The sequence below is a fragment of the Scyliorhinus torazame genome, chromosome 7 (genome assembly GCF_047496885.1).
Source record: "Scyliorhinus torazame isolate Kashiwa2021f chromosome 7, sScyTor2.1, whole genome shotgun sequence".
NCBI lineage: Eukaryota > Metazoa > Chordata > Chondrichthyes > Carcharhiniformes > Scyliorhinidae > Scyliorhinus > Scyliorhinus torazame.
The window spans coordinates 148,000,905-148,015,965 of NC_092713.1; the positions used below are offsets into that span (position 1 = coordinate 148,000,905).

The window sequence follows — 15,061 nt, forward strand, 5'->3', positions numbered from 1 at the left end:
GCTGAGATCCCAGGTTCAATCCCAGCTCTGGGTCTCTGTCCGTGTGGAGTTTGCACATTCTCCCCGTGTTTGCGTGGGTTTCGCCCCCACAACCAAAGATGTGCAGGGTAGGTGGATTGGCCACGCTAAATTGCCCTTAATTGGAAAAATGAATTGGGTACTCTAAATTTATGTTTTTTTTAAATCCCATGTCTCTGGTCCAAGAGGGAAAACTGAGTTTTCTTGGTAGCATGGCCCACATTAATCTGTCAACCAATGGCACTAAAATGGATGCCATGACAGACACTATAAAGCTGCAAGATCTTTCTAGGCTGAACCCTCCGGTCCTGCAGATGCGTCTTCCTCAGTGGCGCGCCAATCGCTGGTGGCAGGGATTCCCTCTTCCCACCGCTTGGCCATGGGATTACCCATTGAAGCCATCCCCCCAACCATCGGGAAACGTGTGGGCGGGGGGTGCGGTGCCAGTTGGAAAAGAGAATCCCATTGACCAGAGAATTCCAGCCTCTGTGTTTGTGTGTAGCCAAAGGCAGCATCTTGTGCCCTCCTCCATGGTGGGTTTGGTGACCAGATGGAGGGGGACGGTATTTAACCTGGGAGCTGGGAATGATGGTAATTGAATACCCTGCCGCCTTCCCGCCTGCACCCCAATTAAGTCTGTGGCGGAAAGGCCTGTGGACAGCCTTCCCTTGCCCACTGCCACTTGAGGCTCAGATGCGGGCAATTAATTTCTACTTAACCCAGTGGTGGGCAGGGGGCTCGCCATCCGCAGAGCAAAACAGGCAGATCTATGCAGGGCTGCTAGCGAGATACCGAGCAATCCCTCGTTTAAAGCATATGATCTGGGGACCATCCCCCAACCCTTGCTGCCAAACCCCCTTCAGCCATCACTAGCGACGATCCCAGGCCACGTGTGGGTGTCGTACCAGTAGGAGCCACCGTTGTTCAACAGAGCTGGCGGCCTGTGATTGGATAGCAGCTCTGGGCTGGGAAGACCGCCGCCTGCAGGGCTCTGGATCCCAGGGAAGGTACGGCATTGGCCTGACAAGTCACTGAGTGGAACAACATTTAGCAGGCATTGATAAAAAATGGTGACGCGGGTCTCTTGCTGACTCTCCAGCCAGAGACTGAGGCTCCTGGAGCCTCCACAGGATTCAGCCCCCGAGGTTTGGGCCCAAAATCTACCCCTTTATCGAGGCTCCCAGTGAATGTAATCGAAAGTGCATTTGAGGGGAATGATGACAGAGGGTGGGATTCTGTGATCCCGAGGCTAAGCGTTGATGCCGTCGGAAACACCATCGCGTTTCTCGACTGCGTTAGCAAGGCCTCAGGATCAGTAAATCTAGCCCCTACAGGGAGCCAGCACAGCACTGGAGCGGTTCACGCTGCTCCAGCTGCTGATCCTGTCGGGAACTGGCCGCCGCGGGATCCGCGCATGCGCAGCGGCACCAACGCGCACATGCGCAGTGGCTTCCATCAACGCACTGGCCCCGACGCAACATAGCGCAGGACTACAGGGGCCGGCGCGGAAGAAAGGAGGCCGCCAGCCAGAGTGGCCGGCCTGCCCATCGATAGGCACCGATCACGTGCCAAGCCACATCGGAGGCCTCCCACCCCCACCACCGGGTCGGACCCCCCCACCTCCCCCCCCATCCCCCCCACCCCCCCACCGGCTGCCTCCCAACCCTTCCACGCCGAGTTCCCGCTGGCTGAGAGCAGATGTGGATGGCCCCGGCGGGACTCGGCGTTTATGCGATGGCTGCTTGGCCAATCCCAGGCCGAGAATCGCGGGCCAGCCGCCTCGAGAGGCCCCCGACCGACGACGCGCCGGCGCCATTGGCACCGATTCTCCATTCTGCGTAGAATCGCATGCCGGCGTCGGGGCGCGATTCGCGCCGGTCGCGGGTTTTCTCTGGCCCGGCCCCGGGCTGAGATAATCCCGCCCAGAGTGTCTGAGAAAAATATAGGTGAGAGTGAAAACAATGTGTACGTGTTATTCATACACAGGAGGAGAGGAGCGAAAAGATACTTTAGTTTTGCCTTGTATTTGAGATCTAGCTGGGGCTTCTTTAGGGTTTGATTGTTACCCTAAGAATTCTACAGTAGGCTGTTACTCGTTAAAAAAAAATGTTTATTGACAGGTCTGTGTAGCTCTCAATATTCTACACAAGATTGTACTTCTACTTCCCATCAGATCACAGTTACTGAATCATATGTCATTGCACCACTGTTACATCAGTATCAGATGTTCCTGGTGTTAACCCTTTATTCAACATTTTTAATAGATGTTTAAAGAGGAGGCTGACAAGGCCAAAGAGCCCGGGAGCTGGAAAACAAAATGGAGAAAGCTCCACTGCACCATCCGGCGGCTGGAGATTGAAACTACACTGTGGCAAACATGAATATTTCAGGGGGGTGATTCTCCAAAATGGAGAGCAAGTGTTCGCGCTGTCGTGAACGCCGTTGTGTTTCATGACGGCGCGAAACGGGCATGGGGACGAGCGATTCTGTCCCCCACAGCGGGCCAGCATGGCACTGGAGCGGTTCAGGCCGCTCCAGCCTCCCTTCCCAGCGCGAAATGGCGCAGCACCAACCCGCGCATGCGCAGTTCGGCTGCGCCAACCTTCGCATGCGTGGGGGACTTCTTCAGCGCGTCGGCCCCGACTCAACACGGCATCGGTGTTCAGGGGCTGGCCGTGCAACAAAGTAGGCCCGGGAGGGGAAGAGTCCGGCCCGCCGATCGGTAGATCCCGATCGCGGGCCAGACCCCATCGCAGGCCCCCTCTGGTGAAGGATCGCTTTTCCCTGCCCCACAAGCCGCCCCCTGACCCTTCGCGCAGAGTTCCCACCGGCAGCGACCAGGGCTGAATGGCGCCGGTGGGACTCTCTCGATTCCAGCGGCCCGCGGCCGGCGCCGCGTCAAACATGCCGGCACAAATGGCGCTGATTCTCTGCACCTCGGAGAATCGTGCGCCGGCGTCGGGGCGGTTGCGGCGATTCTCCGGCCTGGCGCGGGGTTCGGAGAATCCCCCCCCCCCCCCCCAAATCTTAACATATTTATTTTAGAATTTAAACGTACACTTAAAATGTTGCTGTTGTGGCCCCCATGAGGCCCATGGGGGAACCATAATCGATATTGTGGAAAACAAGCTTCCCCAGTAGTGAGGGGAGGCCCACTCATTTGGGGCACGTAAGATTGAGCATAAAAGCCAGCCTGAGCAGGGACCGGCATGTTGGTTGTCCCACAGGGGACTGTGTATTGTAAATAATTACTGCGGTAGGCAGACTTTATGTTCTGTTAAATAAATGTTTTGTCATTCCTGCTGCTGGCTTCTTGGTCGTTAATGGAGAGTGCCGCTAATACAAGATTTGCTCCTGGGATATCCCTACTCGGAGTACATTATTGGATGTAACGATGTTAAAACGTATTTTTAGACCATTAAAAAAAACTGATAGAATCCATTGGGTAAAAGAAAAAAGGCTGCTCTGATGTGTTGCTACTATGGCCAAAGGAGAAGCAGAACTGCAAAGTCTCACAGTCACCTCCTTATCAAAACGGTTGGCTTGTAATGGGCGCATCTTTCAATCCTACCATTTTTGTCTTCCTGCATGCACAGTGGGCCATCTCTTCATTCTGTAACAATTCTTCCCCCATTATTTTCCCTGCAGTGCCCTCTGGGACTCAGCCCGATGAAGGATGGCTCTGGCTGTTACGACAGACACATTGGCATTGACTGTTCAGATGGGATGAATGGTGGTTGTGAGCAGCTATGCCTGCAGCAGACGGTGCCTCTACCAGATAGCCCCTCGCACTACAACATTGTGATGTTCTGTGGGTGAGTTTCCAGCATTTCCTTGTTAGTTTTCTCTGAGAGTAAAGTGTGAAGGAAAACAATAAATCTTAGGTGATTAATGTGAACCATGATGCACTATCAATTACTACAAAGACGAGAGTAGTGAATAATCGAAGCTTTATTGAGCAAAGATGTTGTGCCTCCTGTAGCTGCTACCAGAGTGGGAGCAGCACCGGCGAGCACACACATTTATACGCCGCCTACTGGGCGGAGCCAGCAGGCAGGGATTTACCCATGTACCTCTAGTATGGAGAAGCATTTATGACATGCACACCTTATAAAATAGGTTTTCTATTGTGAAACTTGCACTTCGTTGTCAGCCCCTACTCATCGCACAAAAATTAATTCCATAGAATAATCAGATGTGCAGACAAAATCGGAGAGACTAACCAAGTTTGGAAAAGAGAACAAATCAGCATTTCATGACACTGGGTTTCCTTTTAGCACAGGCATGTGGCCTCAAGAGATAGAGAGCCATCTGATTGAATAATAATCTTTATAAATGAACATGCTAATGCAATCATTTAATGGCGCACACTTGAGATTGGTGCCCAAAAGCTCGCAAACTCATCGGGGATTTGTAAACTATAATTAAAATTGCTTAATCTAGCTCTATATATGACTAGATAGAGTTGCTAAAGTGCAGGGTGCAAGATCTTTATATGGTTAATCAGGTAATAATCCGGAGGTTAATGTGTAAACTTACTTTTACCACGTGCGATCAATGCATAAGCATTTAAGGTTTCTACACTTTTCATCAGCATGGATTATCTCCCCTTGCCATGCAAGCTCATTCGTACAACTATCTGTTTGACTATTCGTCACAACTCAGTGACTGCATTTATTTGACTGCCTTCGATTGCTGATCATCTTTAGCTATTTATTACAGACAGCCTTATTCTCCTTTCACACTCCCCATGATTTCCAAATGTGTTGGATACAAAGTACTTACAGTACAGAAGCAAGTCATCTAATCCATCAGATCTATGCTAGAACAAAGCACTGCACATGATGCAGATCTGAAATTAATATAGAAAATGCAAAATGTACTCAGCAGGTCAGGCAGCATCTGTGGGGTAAGAAACAGAGTTAGCCTTTCAGGGTGATGACCCTGAAATGTTGGCCAGGATTTAATGGGCGGGACAGGTGGCGAACCAGAAGGAGCCCCACGTTGTTTTTCTATGTGAAGACCTATGCTATTTAATTCCAGAACATTTACCTGAGCAACGGTGGGCTGCCTATCTGATTTAGCCTCCAGTAGGTCAGATATCCCACCCCTGAGAGCAGTTGGCCAATCAAGGGCCAGCAGTTCAGCAGCGCCACCGTGTGTGATGGTCTTTGCGAGTATTACAGTGGGGCGTGAGATATTAAATTATGCGGCCAGCTTCAAGAGCCCCAATTAACCTCCGAGCGGGAAGGCTGCCCGCAAGACCTCCCGCCCCAGACATAATCAGACTTCTAATCTGCATCCTCACACTAATCACACACCACCCCGCCTCCGAACTTGCCTGGGGGAGGACGATGCATTAAATTCCTCCTATTCAATGTTTTACTCTCCATAGATGTTGCCAGACTAGCTGAGAATTTCCAACATTTCTTCTTTTTGTTTTATGGCTAGACCAGTGATGTTCCACACGAGCCTCCTCCCAAATTATTTCCTCTAGCCCAATCAACAAAGCTTCCTATTCCTTTAACCCTCATAAACATATTCACTTCTCGCAAAATGTTTTTTCTGGTTATTTTTCTCAACTATTTTATGCGGTGGCGAATTCCACATTCAAAGCATTCTTTGGGTGTGGAATGTTTTCCTGAATTTAGTGGTAAACACTGCTGCCTCACAGCGCCAGGGACCCGGGTTAGATTCCGCCTTACCTGGCTGTCTGTGCGGAGTTTTCACATTTTCCCTGTGTCTGCATGGTTTTCCTCCAGGTACCCTGGTTTCCTCCCACAGTCCAAAGATGTGCACGTTAGGTGGATTGGCCTTGCTAAAATTCTCCTTCATATCCAAAAGGTTAGGTGGAGTTACGGGAATAGGACGGGGGCGTGGGCTGGATGGGGTACTCCTTCGGAGGGTCGGTGCAGACTCGATGGGCCAAAAGGTCTCCTTCTGCACTGTAGTGATTCTATTTATTTATTGGATTCATATCTATGGTCCCTAGTTTGTACTCATGGATGGGTGGAAGTGTCTTGTTTCCATTTTTATTTGGGTGATGTGAGATTGGAACATTAACTGGTATAATTCAGCAATTAATGTCCCATTCTCTCATATTGGGCATGATCTACCAGCCACATAGAGTGAAAGGTAATGTGGTGCTGCTCGTCGATGCTGGGAGGTCCCTCTTCTGGGATCTACCTGGCTCGCCACGTCTTGCAAGATCTAACGCAATCTCGTGAAACTTCGCGATCTAGGTGGATAATGGGCAGGATAACTATTTTGCAATTCTGCATATTAGAGTGAGAGAGCTAGTCTCCAGATGGGGTTGGAACAGCACTTGTGGGGCTCCCCCAAGGGATCGGAGGCCCCCATGTGGTTGCCCTTTGGGCAGGATGGCATCCTGGCACTGCTGGTGCGACCTGGGCAACTTGGTACTGCCAGCCTGGAACCCTGGAAGTGCCACCTGGGTGCCGTGCTGGCACTGCCAAAGTGTCCAGTTAGCACTGCCAACGTTCCCAATTGGCACTGCCAGGCTGGCAGGAGCACTGCCAGGGTGCCAGGCTGGCAGTGCCAAGGTGCTAGGTTGGCATTTTCCCAGCGCTGGGCGGTTTGGGGTGTCATGTCTGGGGTCAAGAGATGGCGGCCCGATCTCTTCCTGCACTGAGGAGTTCCATCGAGCAGAGCTCCTCAGTGCAGGAAGCGGGACTAAGTGTGGCCTTAGCGGGGTATTTCCCGGGGTATTTCCCGCTGAGGCCCCAAATTGAAACAAATTCCTGATAGATAGCAAGCACTGGGAAACACCTGGCTAAACACGTTTATCACAGGACTCTTTTCAAATTTGATTAGATTGTGCCCCTTATACTTAACTGCTTTGTCTCTGAGCCCAGAGAATGATTAACTCACCTTGATCCTTACTGCAACATTAGTTAGAATCATAGAATTTACAGTGCAGAAGGAGGCCATTCGGCCCATCGAGTCTGCACCGGCTCTTGGAAAGAGCACCCTACCCAGGGTCAACACCTCCACCTTATACCCATAACCCAGTAACCCCACCCAACACTAAGGGTAAGTTTTGGACACTAAGGGCAATTTATCATGGCCAATCCACCTAACCTGCACATCTTTGGACTGTGGGAGGAAACCGGAGCACCCGGAGGAAACCCACGCACACACGGGGAGGATGTGCAGACTCCGCACAGACAGTGACCCAAGCCGGAATCGAACCTGGGACCCTGGAGCTGTGAAGCAATTGTGCTATCCACAATGCTACCGTGCTGCCCGGTATTCTTGCTTCTTAACTGCTTCTTAACTGTTTCTTTTTTAAAAATAAATTTAGACAACCCAATTATTTTTTTCCAATTAAGGGGCAATTTAGCGTGGCCAATCTATCTACCTGCACATCTTTGGGTTGTGGGGGTGAAGCCCACGCAGACACGGGGAGAATGTGCAAACTCCACACAACCCAGGGCCGGGATTCAAACCCAGATCCTCAGCACCGTAGTCCCAAAGCTAACCACTGCGTCACGTGCCGCCTTGCTTATTAACTGTTTCACATAACAGAGTCAAATATCTAAAAACTGTCAAATTTAATGCTGAGAAATTCCCAAGATGGGAGATTGCAGCATAAAATGAAACTGGAAAAAGTGTCTGGGAGATGTATGAGAATGCTTATGATTATGCTGAATAAGTTAATGTAATGTATTGGGGTGCTGGATGAAAATGTGCAAAAAATCCTTCTGGTTTCAATGCAGTAAAGAGGAAATTCGAACTCTTAACTGTAAACGCACAATAATACTTGAAGAATTAAAGTAGTCAAAATATTATGTGAATATGCATTCGCTGAGGAACCAACAACAGTGATTTCCAATTATAGACACATTTAATGCGATCAAATGTCTTCAGGTACTTCACATGAGGGTTATCAAACAAAACTTGATGCTAAGCCATATACGGAGATATTAGAATGGATGACCAGAAGCTTAAGCAAAGAGGTGGGGTGTGAAGAATATTCTGAAGAAAGAGAAAGGTTTAAGAAGTGAATTGGGGGCGGGATTCTCTGATCCTGAGGCTAAGTGTTGACGCCATCATAAACGCTGTCATTTACCGGCCTCATATGGGCGGCCCGGGTCTGCTCATGCACAGTCTGACTGGGACAATTGCGCGCATGCACGGTGGGTCCCTTCTCCGCGCTGGCCCCGCCGCAACATGGCGTGGGGCTACAGGGCCGGCGCGGAGCAAAAGAGGCCCCCAGCCCGAGAGGCCAGCCTGCCGATCGGTAGGCCCCAATTGCAGGCCAGGCCACAGCGGAGAACCCCCCCCCCGCCGGGGTCGGACCCCCCCTCATCCCCCACCACGCCGCCCCCAGATGGATGCACGCCGAGGTCCCAGCCGATAAGACCACACGTGGACGGCACCGGCGGGTCTCAAATTGTTTTTAGTTTGGCCCATCCCGGGTGGAGAATCGCCGGGGGGCCGCATAGAGCGGCCCCCGACTGGCGCCGCGCCAACCGCACCGGCGCCAATTCTCCGCTCTCCGGAGAATCGTCGGACCGGCGTCAGAGTTGCGTCGTGTGATTCGCGCCCGGGCCGGCCTGGGCTGAGAGAATCCCGCCTTGGGTTTAAACAGCTGTAGACACAGCAACCAATTGTGGGGCAATTAAAAGTGGAGATGCCTAACAGCCAGAATTGGAGGCATGCAATGTTCTTGAAAGTTTGTACGACTGGAGGAGGCCACAGAGATAGGACGTACAAGATCATAGGATTAAAAACATAGATGAGAATTTTAAAATGGAGGCATTGTGAACTGTAGTCCAATGTGCACAAGGACAACTGGTGAACAGGGTGCAATACAAATTAGGCTATAGCCAGCAGAGTTTTGAATAAACTCAAGTTCATGGCGCCTAGCCAGGAGGCATTGCAATTTTTTTTATTCAAGGACGTTGAAATTTGTAATACCGAGACACTTGCAAAATTAAAGGTAATTGAGAGTAACAACTTCCCACAGCCAAGATAGCACATATCCTTAGCTGCTAAAATAAGCAAGAGAGGAAATTTCATGACAATCATCCTGAGAAAATGATCGGGTATTATTGCAACACAGAATTTCCTTTCCTTATGCCTTTAGGTACCTGAAGCCCATGCTCTGGAATGTTGTTTCTAAACTAATTTGCCTGACATACTTTTAGACCATTCCTAAAATTCACCTCTTTGAAATCATTTTTTGAATACCATCTGTGAAGTGCCATTGAATGTCTTTCAGCATTAAAGACACTAAATAACTGCAAGTTGTCCTAAAACCTAGGATTTCATGTCTATCTTTAAACAGCTTGATTAAATTATCTTCCAGATTTCAAATATTAAGGGTGCGAGCTGCTGCAGATCGCTAGCATGCATCTGCAATCCTGACCTCACTATCTGCAAAATTGGGGCAGGCATGTCCTGCTCCTCCGCAATTTTCATGGAGTCATGCCAATTTTTAAAGGACTCATAGTTCACAGGACAGTGTCATTAACCATAGTCTGGATATGGAAACCTTTTGAAAGATAGGTTCAAAAGAAATTATCCATGCCTCCCCACCTGCTCCCCACCCCCCCTTCCAAGATAAGGCCCCGACCGACTCCCAGTGGCCCCTCATACCCTACATGACAATCTATATCATCTTTGGCCCTTCATGCCAAGCTATGGCACTTGCATATCCATTCACTCACGATACACTCTCGATCGAACAAATAAATCCTAAAGTGACAATAGGATATGTTGAACAGCTTTAGAAACAGTCATTCATTTATTCATAACTTAATGCATTCTGATAAAAATCTCCTTTTTATACAGCCCAATAATAGTGTTAATCATCCAGACCCTTTAAAATATCAATAGGAAAAACTGCAAGGACTTAAAATCTCTTTACCTTGTGAAAATAAACATTTTGCAATTGACAGAATAGATCAGAGAGATATAACTGCCAATCAAGCAATGTTTTCTCTGTTTTAAATGTGTAATGGATGTGTGTGTGGGTGTGTGGAGGGGGTATGTGTGTGTGAGACAGAGAGAGAGAGAGAGGGCTGAGTCTGTATGTGGATGGGTGTGAGAGAGAGGATTGTGTGTGGGTGCATGTGTGAGAGAGAGGGGTGAGCGTGTGTGTGGGTTTGTGTGAGAGAAGGGTGGGTGTGTGTAAGAGAGAGAGGGGTGAGTATGTGTGTGTGTGAGAGATGGAATTGTGTGTGGGGTGAGTGTGTGCGAGAGTGAGGGATGAGCATGAGTATGGGTTTATGTGAGAGAAGGGTGTGTGTGTAAGAAAGAGAGGGGTGAGTATGTGTGTGCGTGAGAGAGAGAGAAGGGAGTGCATGTGTGGGGTGAGTGTGTGTGAGAGAGAGGGGTGAATGTGTGTGTGAGACAGAGAAAGGGATGAATGTGTAAATAAAAAGAGAGGTGTGGGTGTGAGAAGAGTGTTGTGCATGGATTTGAGAAAGAGGGGCGAGTGTGATTGTGTTTATCTGAGGGTGTGTGTGTGAGAGAGAGGTGGGTGTGTGATTGTGTGTGTGAGGGGATGAGTGTGAGTGTATGCATGAGTGTGTCACTGGGGCATGTGTTTGAGAGGGGTGTGTGGGTTATGGCTGAGTGTGTGTGTGTGTATTAGAGAGGTGGTGTGAGAGGGAGTATGCATCGTCGGTCTCACTCCCACTCATCGGGGTCTCATTCGCCCTCACCCCTACTCACTAACAGGCACTCTAACCCACACTCACAGAGGGTGAGTGAGGGGGCGTCCAAGACTAGGATGAGCCAGATGCATGCATTCACCTCATTCCATGCTGTAATGGTCATCTTTATTTAATACTCTGGTTTTTAAATTAGCAATATATTGTTTTGACATACTTGGTACACAGCAAATTGTTTCTTTACACATATGGGGTGGGATTCTCCAAGCCACCGTGTCGAACTCACGATCGGCGCGGGTGCGAAAAATGGGCGTCAAACCCGAGATCAGGTCCGACACCGCTCCTGCGATCATCCGTGAGGCACGATCAATTTGGCTGGAGACGAAGTTGAATTCAAACTGAGGCTTTATTATTATCTGAAGTGTGGCCTCCTACAACAGCTGACGAAATGGCTGCGAGCTGAAGGCCCCGCATATTTATAACCCGGCTCCTGGGCGGAGCTAGCATGCAGGGGCCCAGGTGAACCTGTAGTGCAGGTTCTACCGTACAACCCTTAATATAGGAACACAGTGGTTTACCACATTCACCCCCTGTTAAAATTGAGTCCGGCGGGGGTGGTGGATAACTATACACAATTCGCAATTGAAAATATTTACAGAACAGTGAAAAAAAATTGTCTCTGGTCATCCGGTGGGCCGGTCAGAGGTTCAGCCGGTCCGGCGCCTTGATCGTCCTCTGGGATCGATGAAGTGGAGCCGGCGGTGTTGGTGCTGTCGTGGTCGAAGTTGACTCCGGGAGCGTGCCGAAATCCTCTTCATCAACGGGGGTGGGCAGGGGGAGTGATGGGGGCGGCGGGGGAGGGGAGGGTGGCACAGGGGCAAAGGGGGTGGGGTGGGGGCGGAACCTGCTGGTGCCAGGTCCCTGAGGCGGCCGTCGGGGAACGCCACGTAGGCGTACTGTGGGTTTGCATGGAGCAGGTGCACCCTTTCCACCAATGGATCCGCCTTGTGGAGCGGCACATGTTTACGGAGAAGCACGGTTCCCGGAGCTGTAAGCCAGTTGGGAGTGATACCCCGGATGTGGACTTCCTGGGGAAGGCAAAAAGGTGTTCATGCGTTGTACTGTTAGTAGCAATGCAAAGTAATGAGTGAATGGAATGTAGTGCATCGGGGAGGACCTCTTGCCAGCGGGAGGCCGGGAGATTTCTGGACCACTGGACGGCCCTCCAGACCGTCCCATTCTCCCTTTCTACCTGTCCGTTTCCCTGGGGATTGTAGCTCGTCGTTCTGCTGGAGGCGATACCCGTGCTGAGCAGGAACTGGCGTAGCTCATCACTCATGAATGCGGATCCCCTGTCACGGAGGATGTAGGCGGGGAAGCCGAACAGAGTGAAGATAGAAGTAAGGGCTTTAATGACGGTGGCAGACGTCATGTCAGGGCATGGGATGGCGAAGGGAAAACAGGAGTATTCATCGATCACACTGAGGAAATAAGTGTGTCGGTCGGAGGAGGGGAGGGGGCCTTTCAAATGCACGCTGAGGCGTTCAAAGGGGCTGGAGGCCTTCACCAGGTGCGCGATGTCCGGCCGGTAAAAGTGCGGTTTGCACTTCGCACAGACCTGGCAGTCCTTGGTGATCGTCCTTACTTCCTCGACGGAGTAGGGCAAATTTTGTGCCTTAATGAAGTGGTACAACCGAGTGACCCCGGGTGACAAAGGCTGTCGTGCAGGTTCCGGAGTCGGTCTACCTGTGCGCTGGCACATGCACCTCGGGATAGGGCGTCTGGGGGCTCGTTGAGTTTGCCAGGGCGATATTTAATCTCGTAGTTATAGGTGGAGAGCTCAATTCTCCACCCTTAGATTTTGTCATTTTTGATCTTGCCCTGCTGTGTGTTGTTGAACATGAAGGCTACCGACCGTTGGTCAGTGAGGAGAGTGAATCTCCTGCCGGCCAGGTAATGCCTCCAATGTCGCACAGCCTCAACGATAGCCTGGGCCTCCTTTTCGATGGATGAGTGCTGAATTTCGGAGGCATGGAGGGTGCGGGAAAAGAATGCCATGGGCCTGCCTGCCTGGTTGAGGGTGGCGACAAGGGCGACGTCCGATACGTCGCTCTCTACTTGGAAAGGAAGTCTTTCGTCTACAGCGTGCATTGTGGCCTTGGCAATATCAGCTCTGATCCGGGCGAAGGCCTGTTGGGCCTCTGCCGTCAGGGGGAAATGAGTGGACTGTATGAGTGGGCGGGCCTTGTTCGCATAGTTTGGGACCCACTGAGTGTAATATGAGAAGAACCCCAGGCAGCGTTTGAGGGCCTTGGGGCACTGGGGGAGGGGAAGCTCCATGAGGGGGCGTATGCGGTCGGGATCGGGCCCCAGAACTCCGTTCTGGACCACATAGCCGAGGATGGCTAAGCGGTTTGTACGGAACACACACTTCTCCTTGTTGTACGTGAGGTTGAGGAGAGTGGTTGTGCGGAGAAATTTAGTGAGGTTGGTGTCGTGGTCCTGCTGATCATGGCCGCAGATGGTCACATTGTCTAGGTATGGAAACGTGGCCCGCAAGCCGTACCGGTCGACCATTCGGTCCATCTCCCTTTGGAAGACCGAAACTCCATTGGTGACACCGCAGGGGACCCTAAGGAAGTGATATAGCTGGCCGTCTGCCTCGAAGGCGGTGTATGGCTGGTCCGATTAACGAATGGGGAGCTGGTGGAAAGCAGATTTCAGGTCCACCGTTGAGAAGACCCGGTACTGTGCAATCTGGTTAACCATGTCAGATATGCGTGGGAGGGGGTACGCGTTGAGCTGCGTGTACCTGTTGATGGTCTGGCTGTAGTCCACGACCATTCGATTTTTCTCCACAGACTTAACCACGACCACTTGAGCTCACCAGGGGCTGTTGCTGGCCTCGATGACTCCCTCCTGAAGCAACTGCTGGACCTCGGACCTGATGAAGGCCTTATCCTGGGTGCTGTACCGTCTGCTCCTGGTGGCGACGGGTTTGCAGTCTGGAGTTAGATTGGCAAAGAGGGAAGGAGGATCGACCTTTCGGGTCGCGAGGCCGCACACAGTGAGGGGTGGTAAGTGTCCGCCGAATTTAAGGGTCAGGCTCTGGAGGTTGCACTGAAAATCCAGGCCAAGGATAAGTGCAGCTCAGAGGTTAGGGAGGACATAGAGGCGAAAATCGTGGAACTCTACGCCTTGGACTTTGAGCGTGACCGTGCAGTACCCCCGGATCGCTACACGATGGGATCCGGAGGCCAGGTAGATACTTTGATTGGTAGGGTGTACCTTAAGGGAGCAGCGCCTTACCGTATTTGGATGTACAAAGCTCTCGGTGCTCCCGGAGTCCAGTAGGTAGGAGGTCACGTGGCCGTTGACTTTCACGCTGGTGGATGCGTTGGTCAGAGTGTGTGGTCTGGACTGGTCGATTACCATGGATGCGAGTCGTGGTTAATCATCGGGTAGTGAGGCAGCCGCTGCGTCGGGGTCCTGAAACGCCGTTGGTCTCCATGTTCTGCGGGGTGGATAAGATGGTGGTGCCCGGAGGTCCTGGGGGTCACAAAATGGCGGTGCCCATGGAACGCACATGGCCTGGGTAGGAGCGGAGGATAGTGGCGCCCATTGTCCGTGACCGGGGGGGGTGGGGGCGACCGCTGCCGCTGAGCGGGCCTGGCACACCGCTGCGTAGTGGCCTTTCTTCCCGCAGGCCTTACAAAGGGCAGCGCGGGCCAGGCAGCGTTGGCGGGGGTGTCTTTGTTGGCCGCAAAAATAGCATCGGGGCCCTCCGGAGATCACCGGCTGGCATGTAGCGCAGGCATACTGGGTGGGTAGCGACCCCACTGGGGCAGCTGCCTGTGGCGCCCATGAAGCATAGGAGGAGTGGGCCACGCGGTTGGGGGCGTAGGACTGTACATTGCGCAGGGCGACCGTCATGGAAAACGCTAGTGTTTTAGTCTCTGCGAGGTCACGCGTGTCCCCTTCTAGGAGCCGCTGCCTGATAACATCGGACCCAATCCCAGTTACAAAAGCATCCCTCATAAGGAGATCTGAGTGCTCCTTAGCTGTAACGTCCTGGCAGTCACAGTCCCGAACTAATGGGATCAGGGCCCTCCAGAAGTCCTCGATTGACTCACCAGGGCGTTGCGAGCGCGTGTCTGGCGAAGAGCGTGTTCCTCTTCTGCTCATAACTCTCTTTGAGTCGAGTCATAGTGTCAGCGTAATTGGGCGCATCCTGGATCAGCGGGAAGATTTTAGAGTTGAGTCTGGAGTACAAGATTTGAATCTTCTGAGCCTCTGGAACAGGGGTCGGCGCCGCGTTGATATACGCTTCAAAACAAGCTAGCCAGTGCTGAAGTCCTTTCTGGCGTCGTTTGCGTGTGGATCCAGCTACAGTCGATCTG

General features: G+C 51.5%; 1 protein-coding gene across 4 annotated transcripts in view; it reads left to right on the forward strand.

Moving 5' to 3' along the window:
• Nucleotides 1-15,061, forward strand: part of astn1 (astrotactin 1) — a 4,064,875-nt gene that overhangs the window by 2,570,302 nt on the left and 1,479,512 nt on the right. For all 4 annotated transcript variants that reach the window (XM_072511608.1, XM_072511609.1, XM_072511610.1 and 1 more), the window contains one exon: nucleotides 3,667-3,833. In XM_072511608.1, the coding sequence (XP_072367709.1) occupies nucleotides 3,667-3,833 (167 nt within the window). The remainder of the gene's footprint in view (nucleotides 1-3,666; nucleotides 3,834-15,061) is intronic.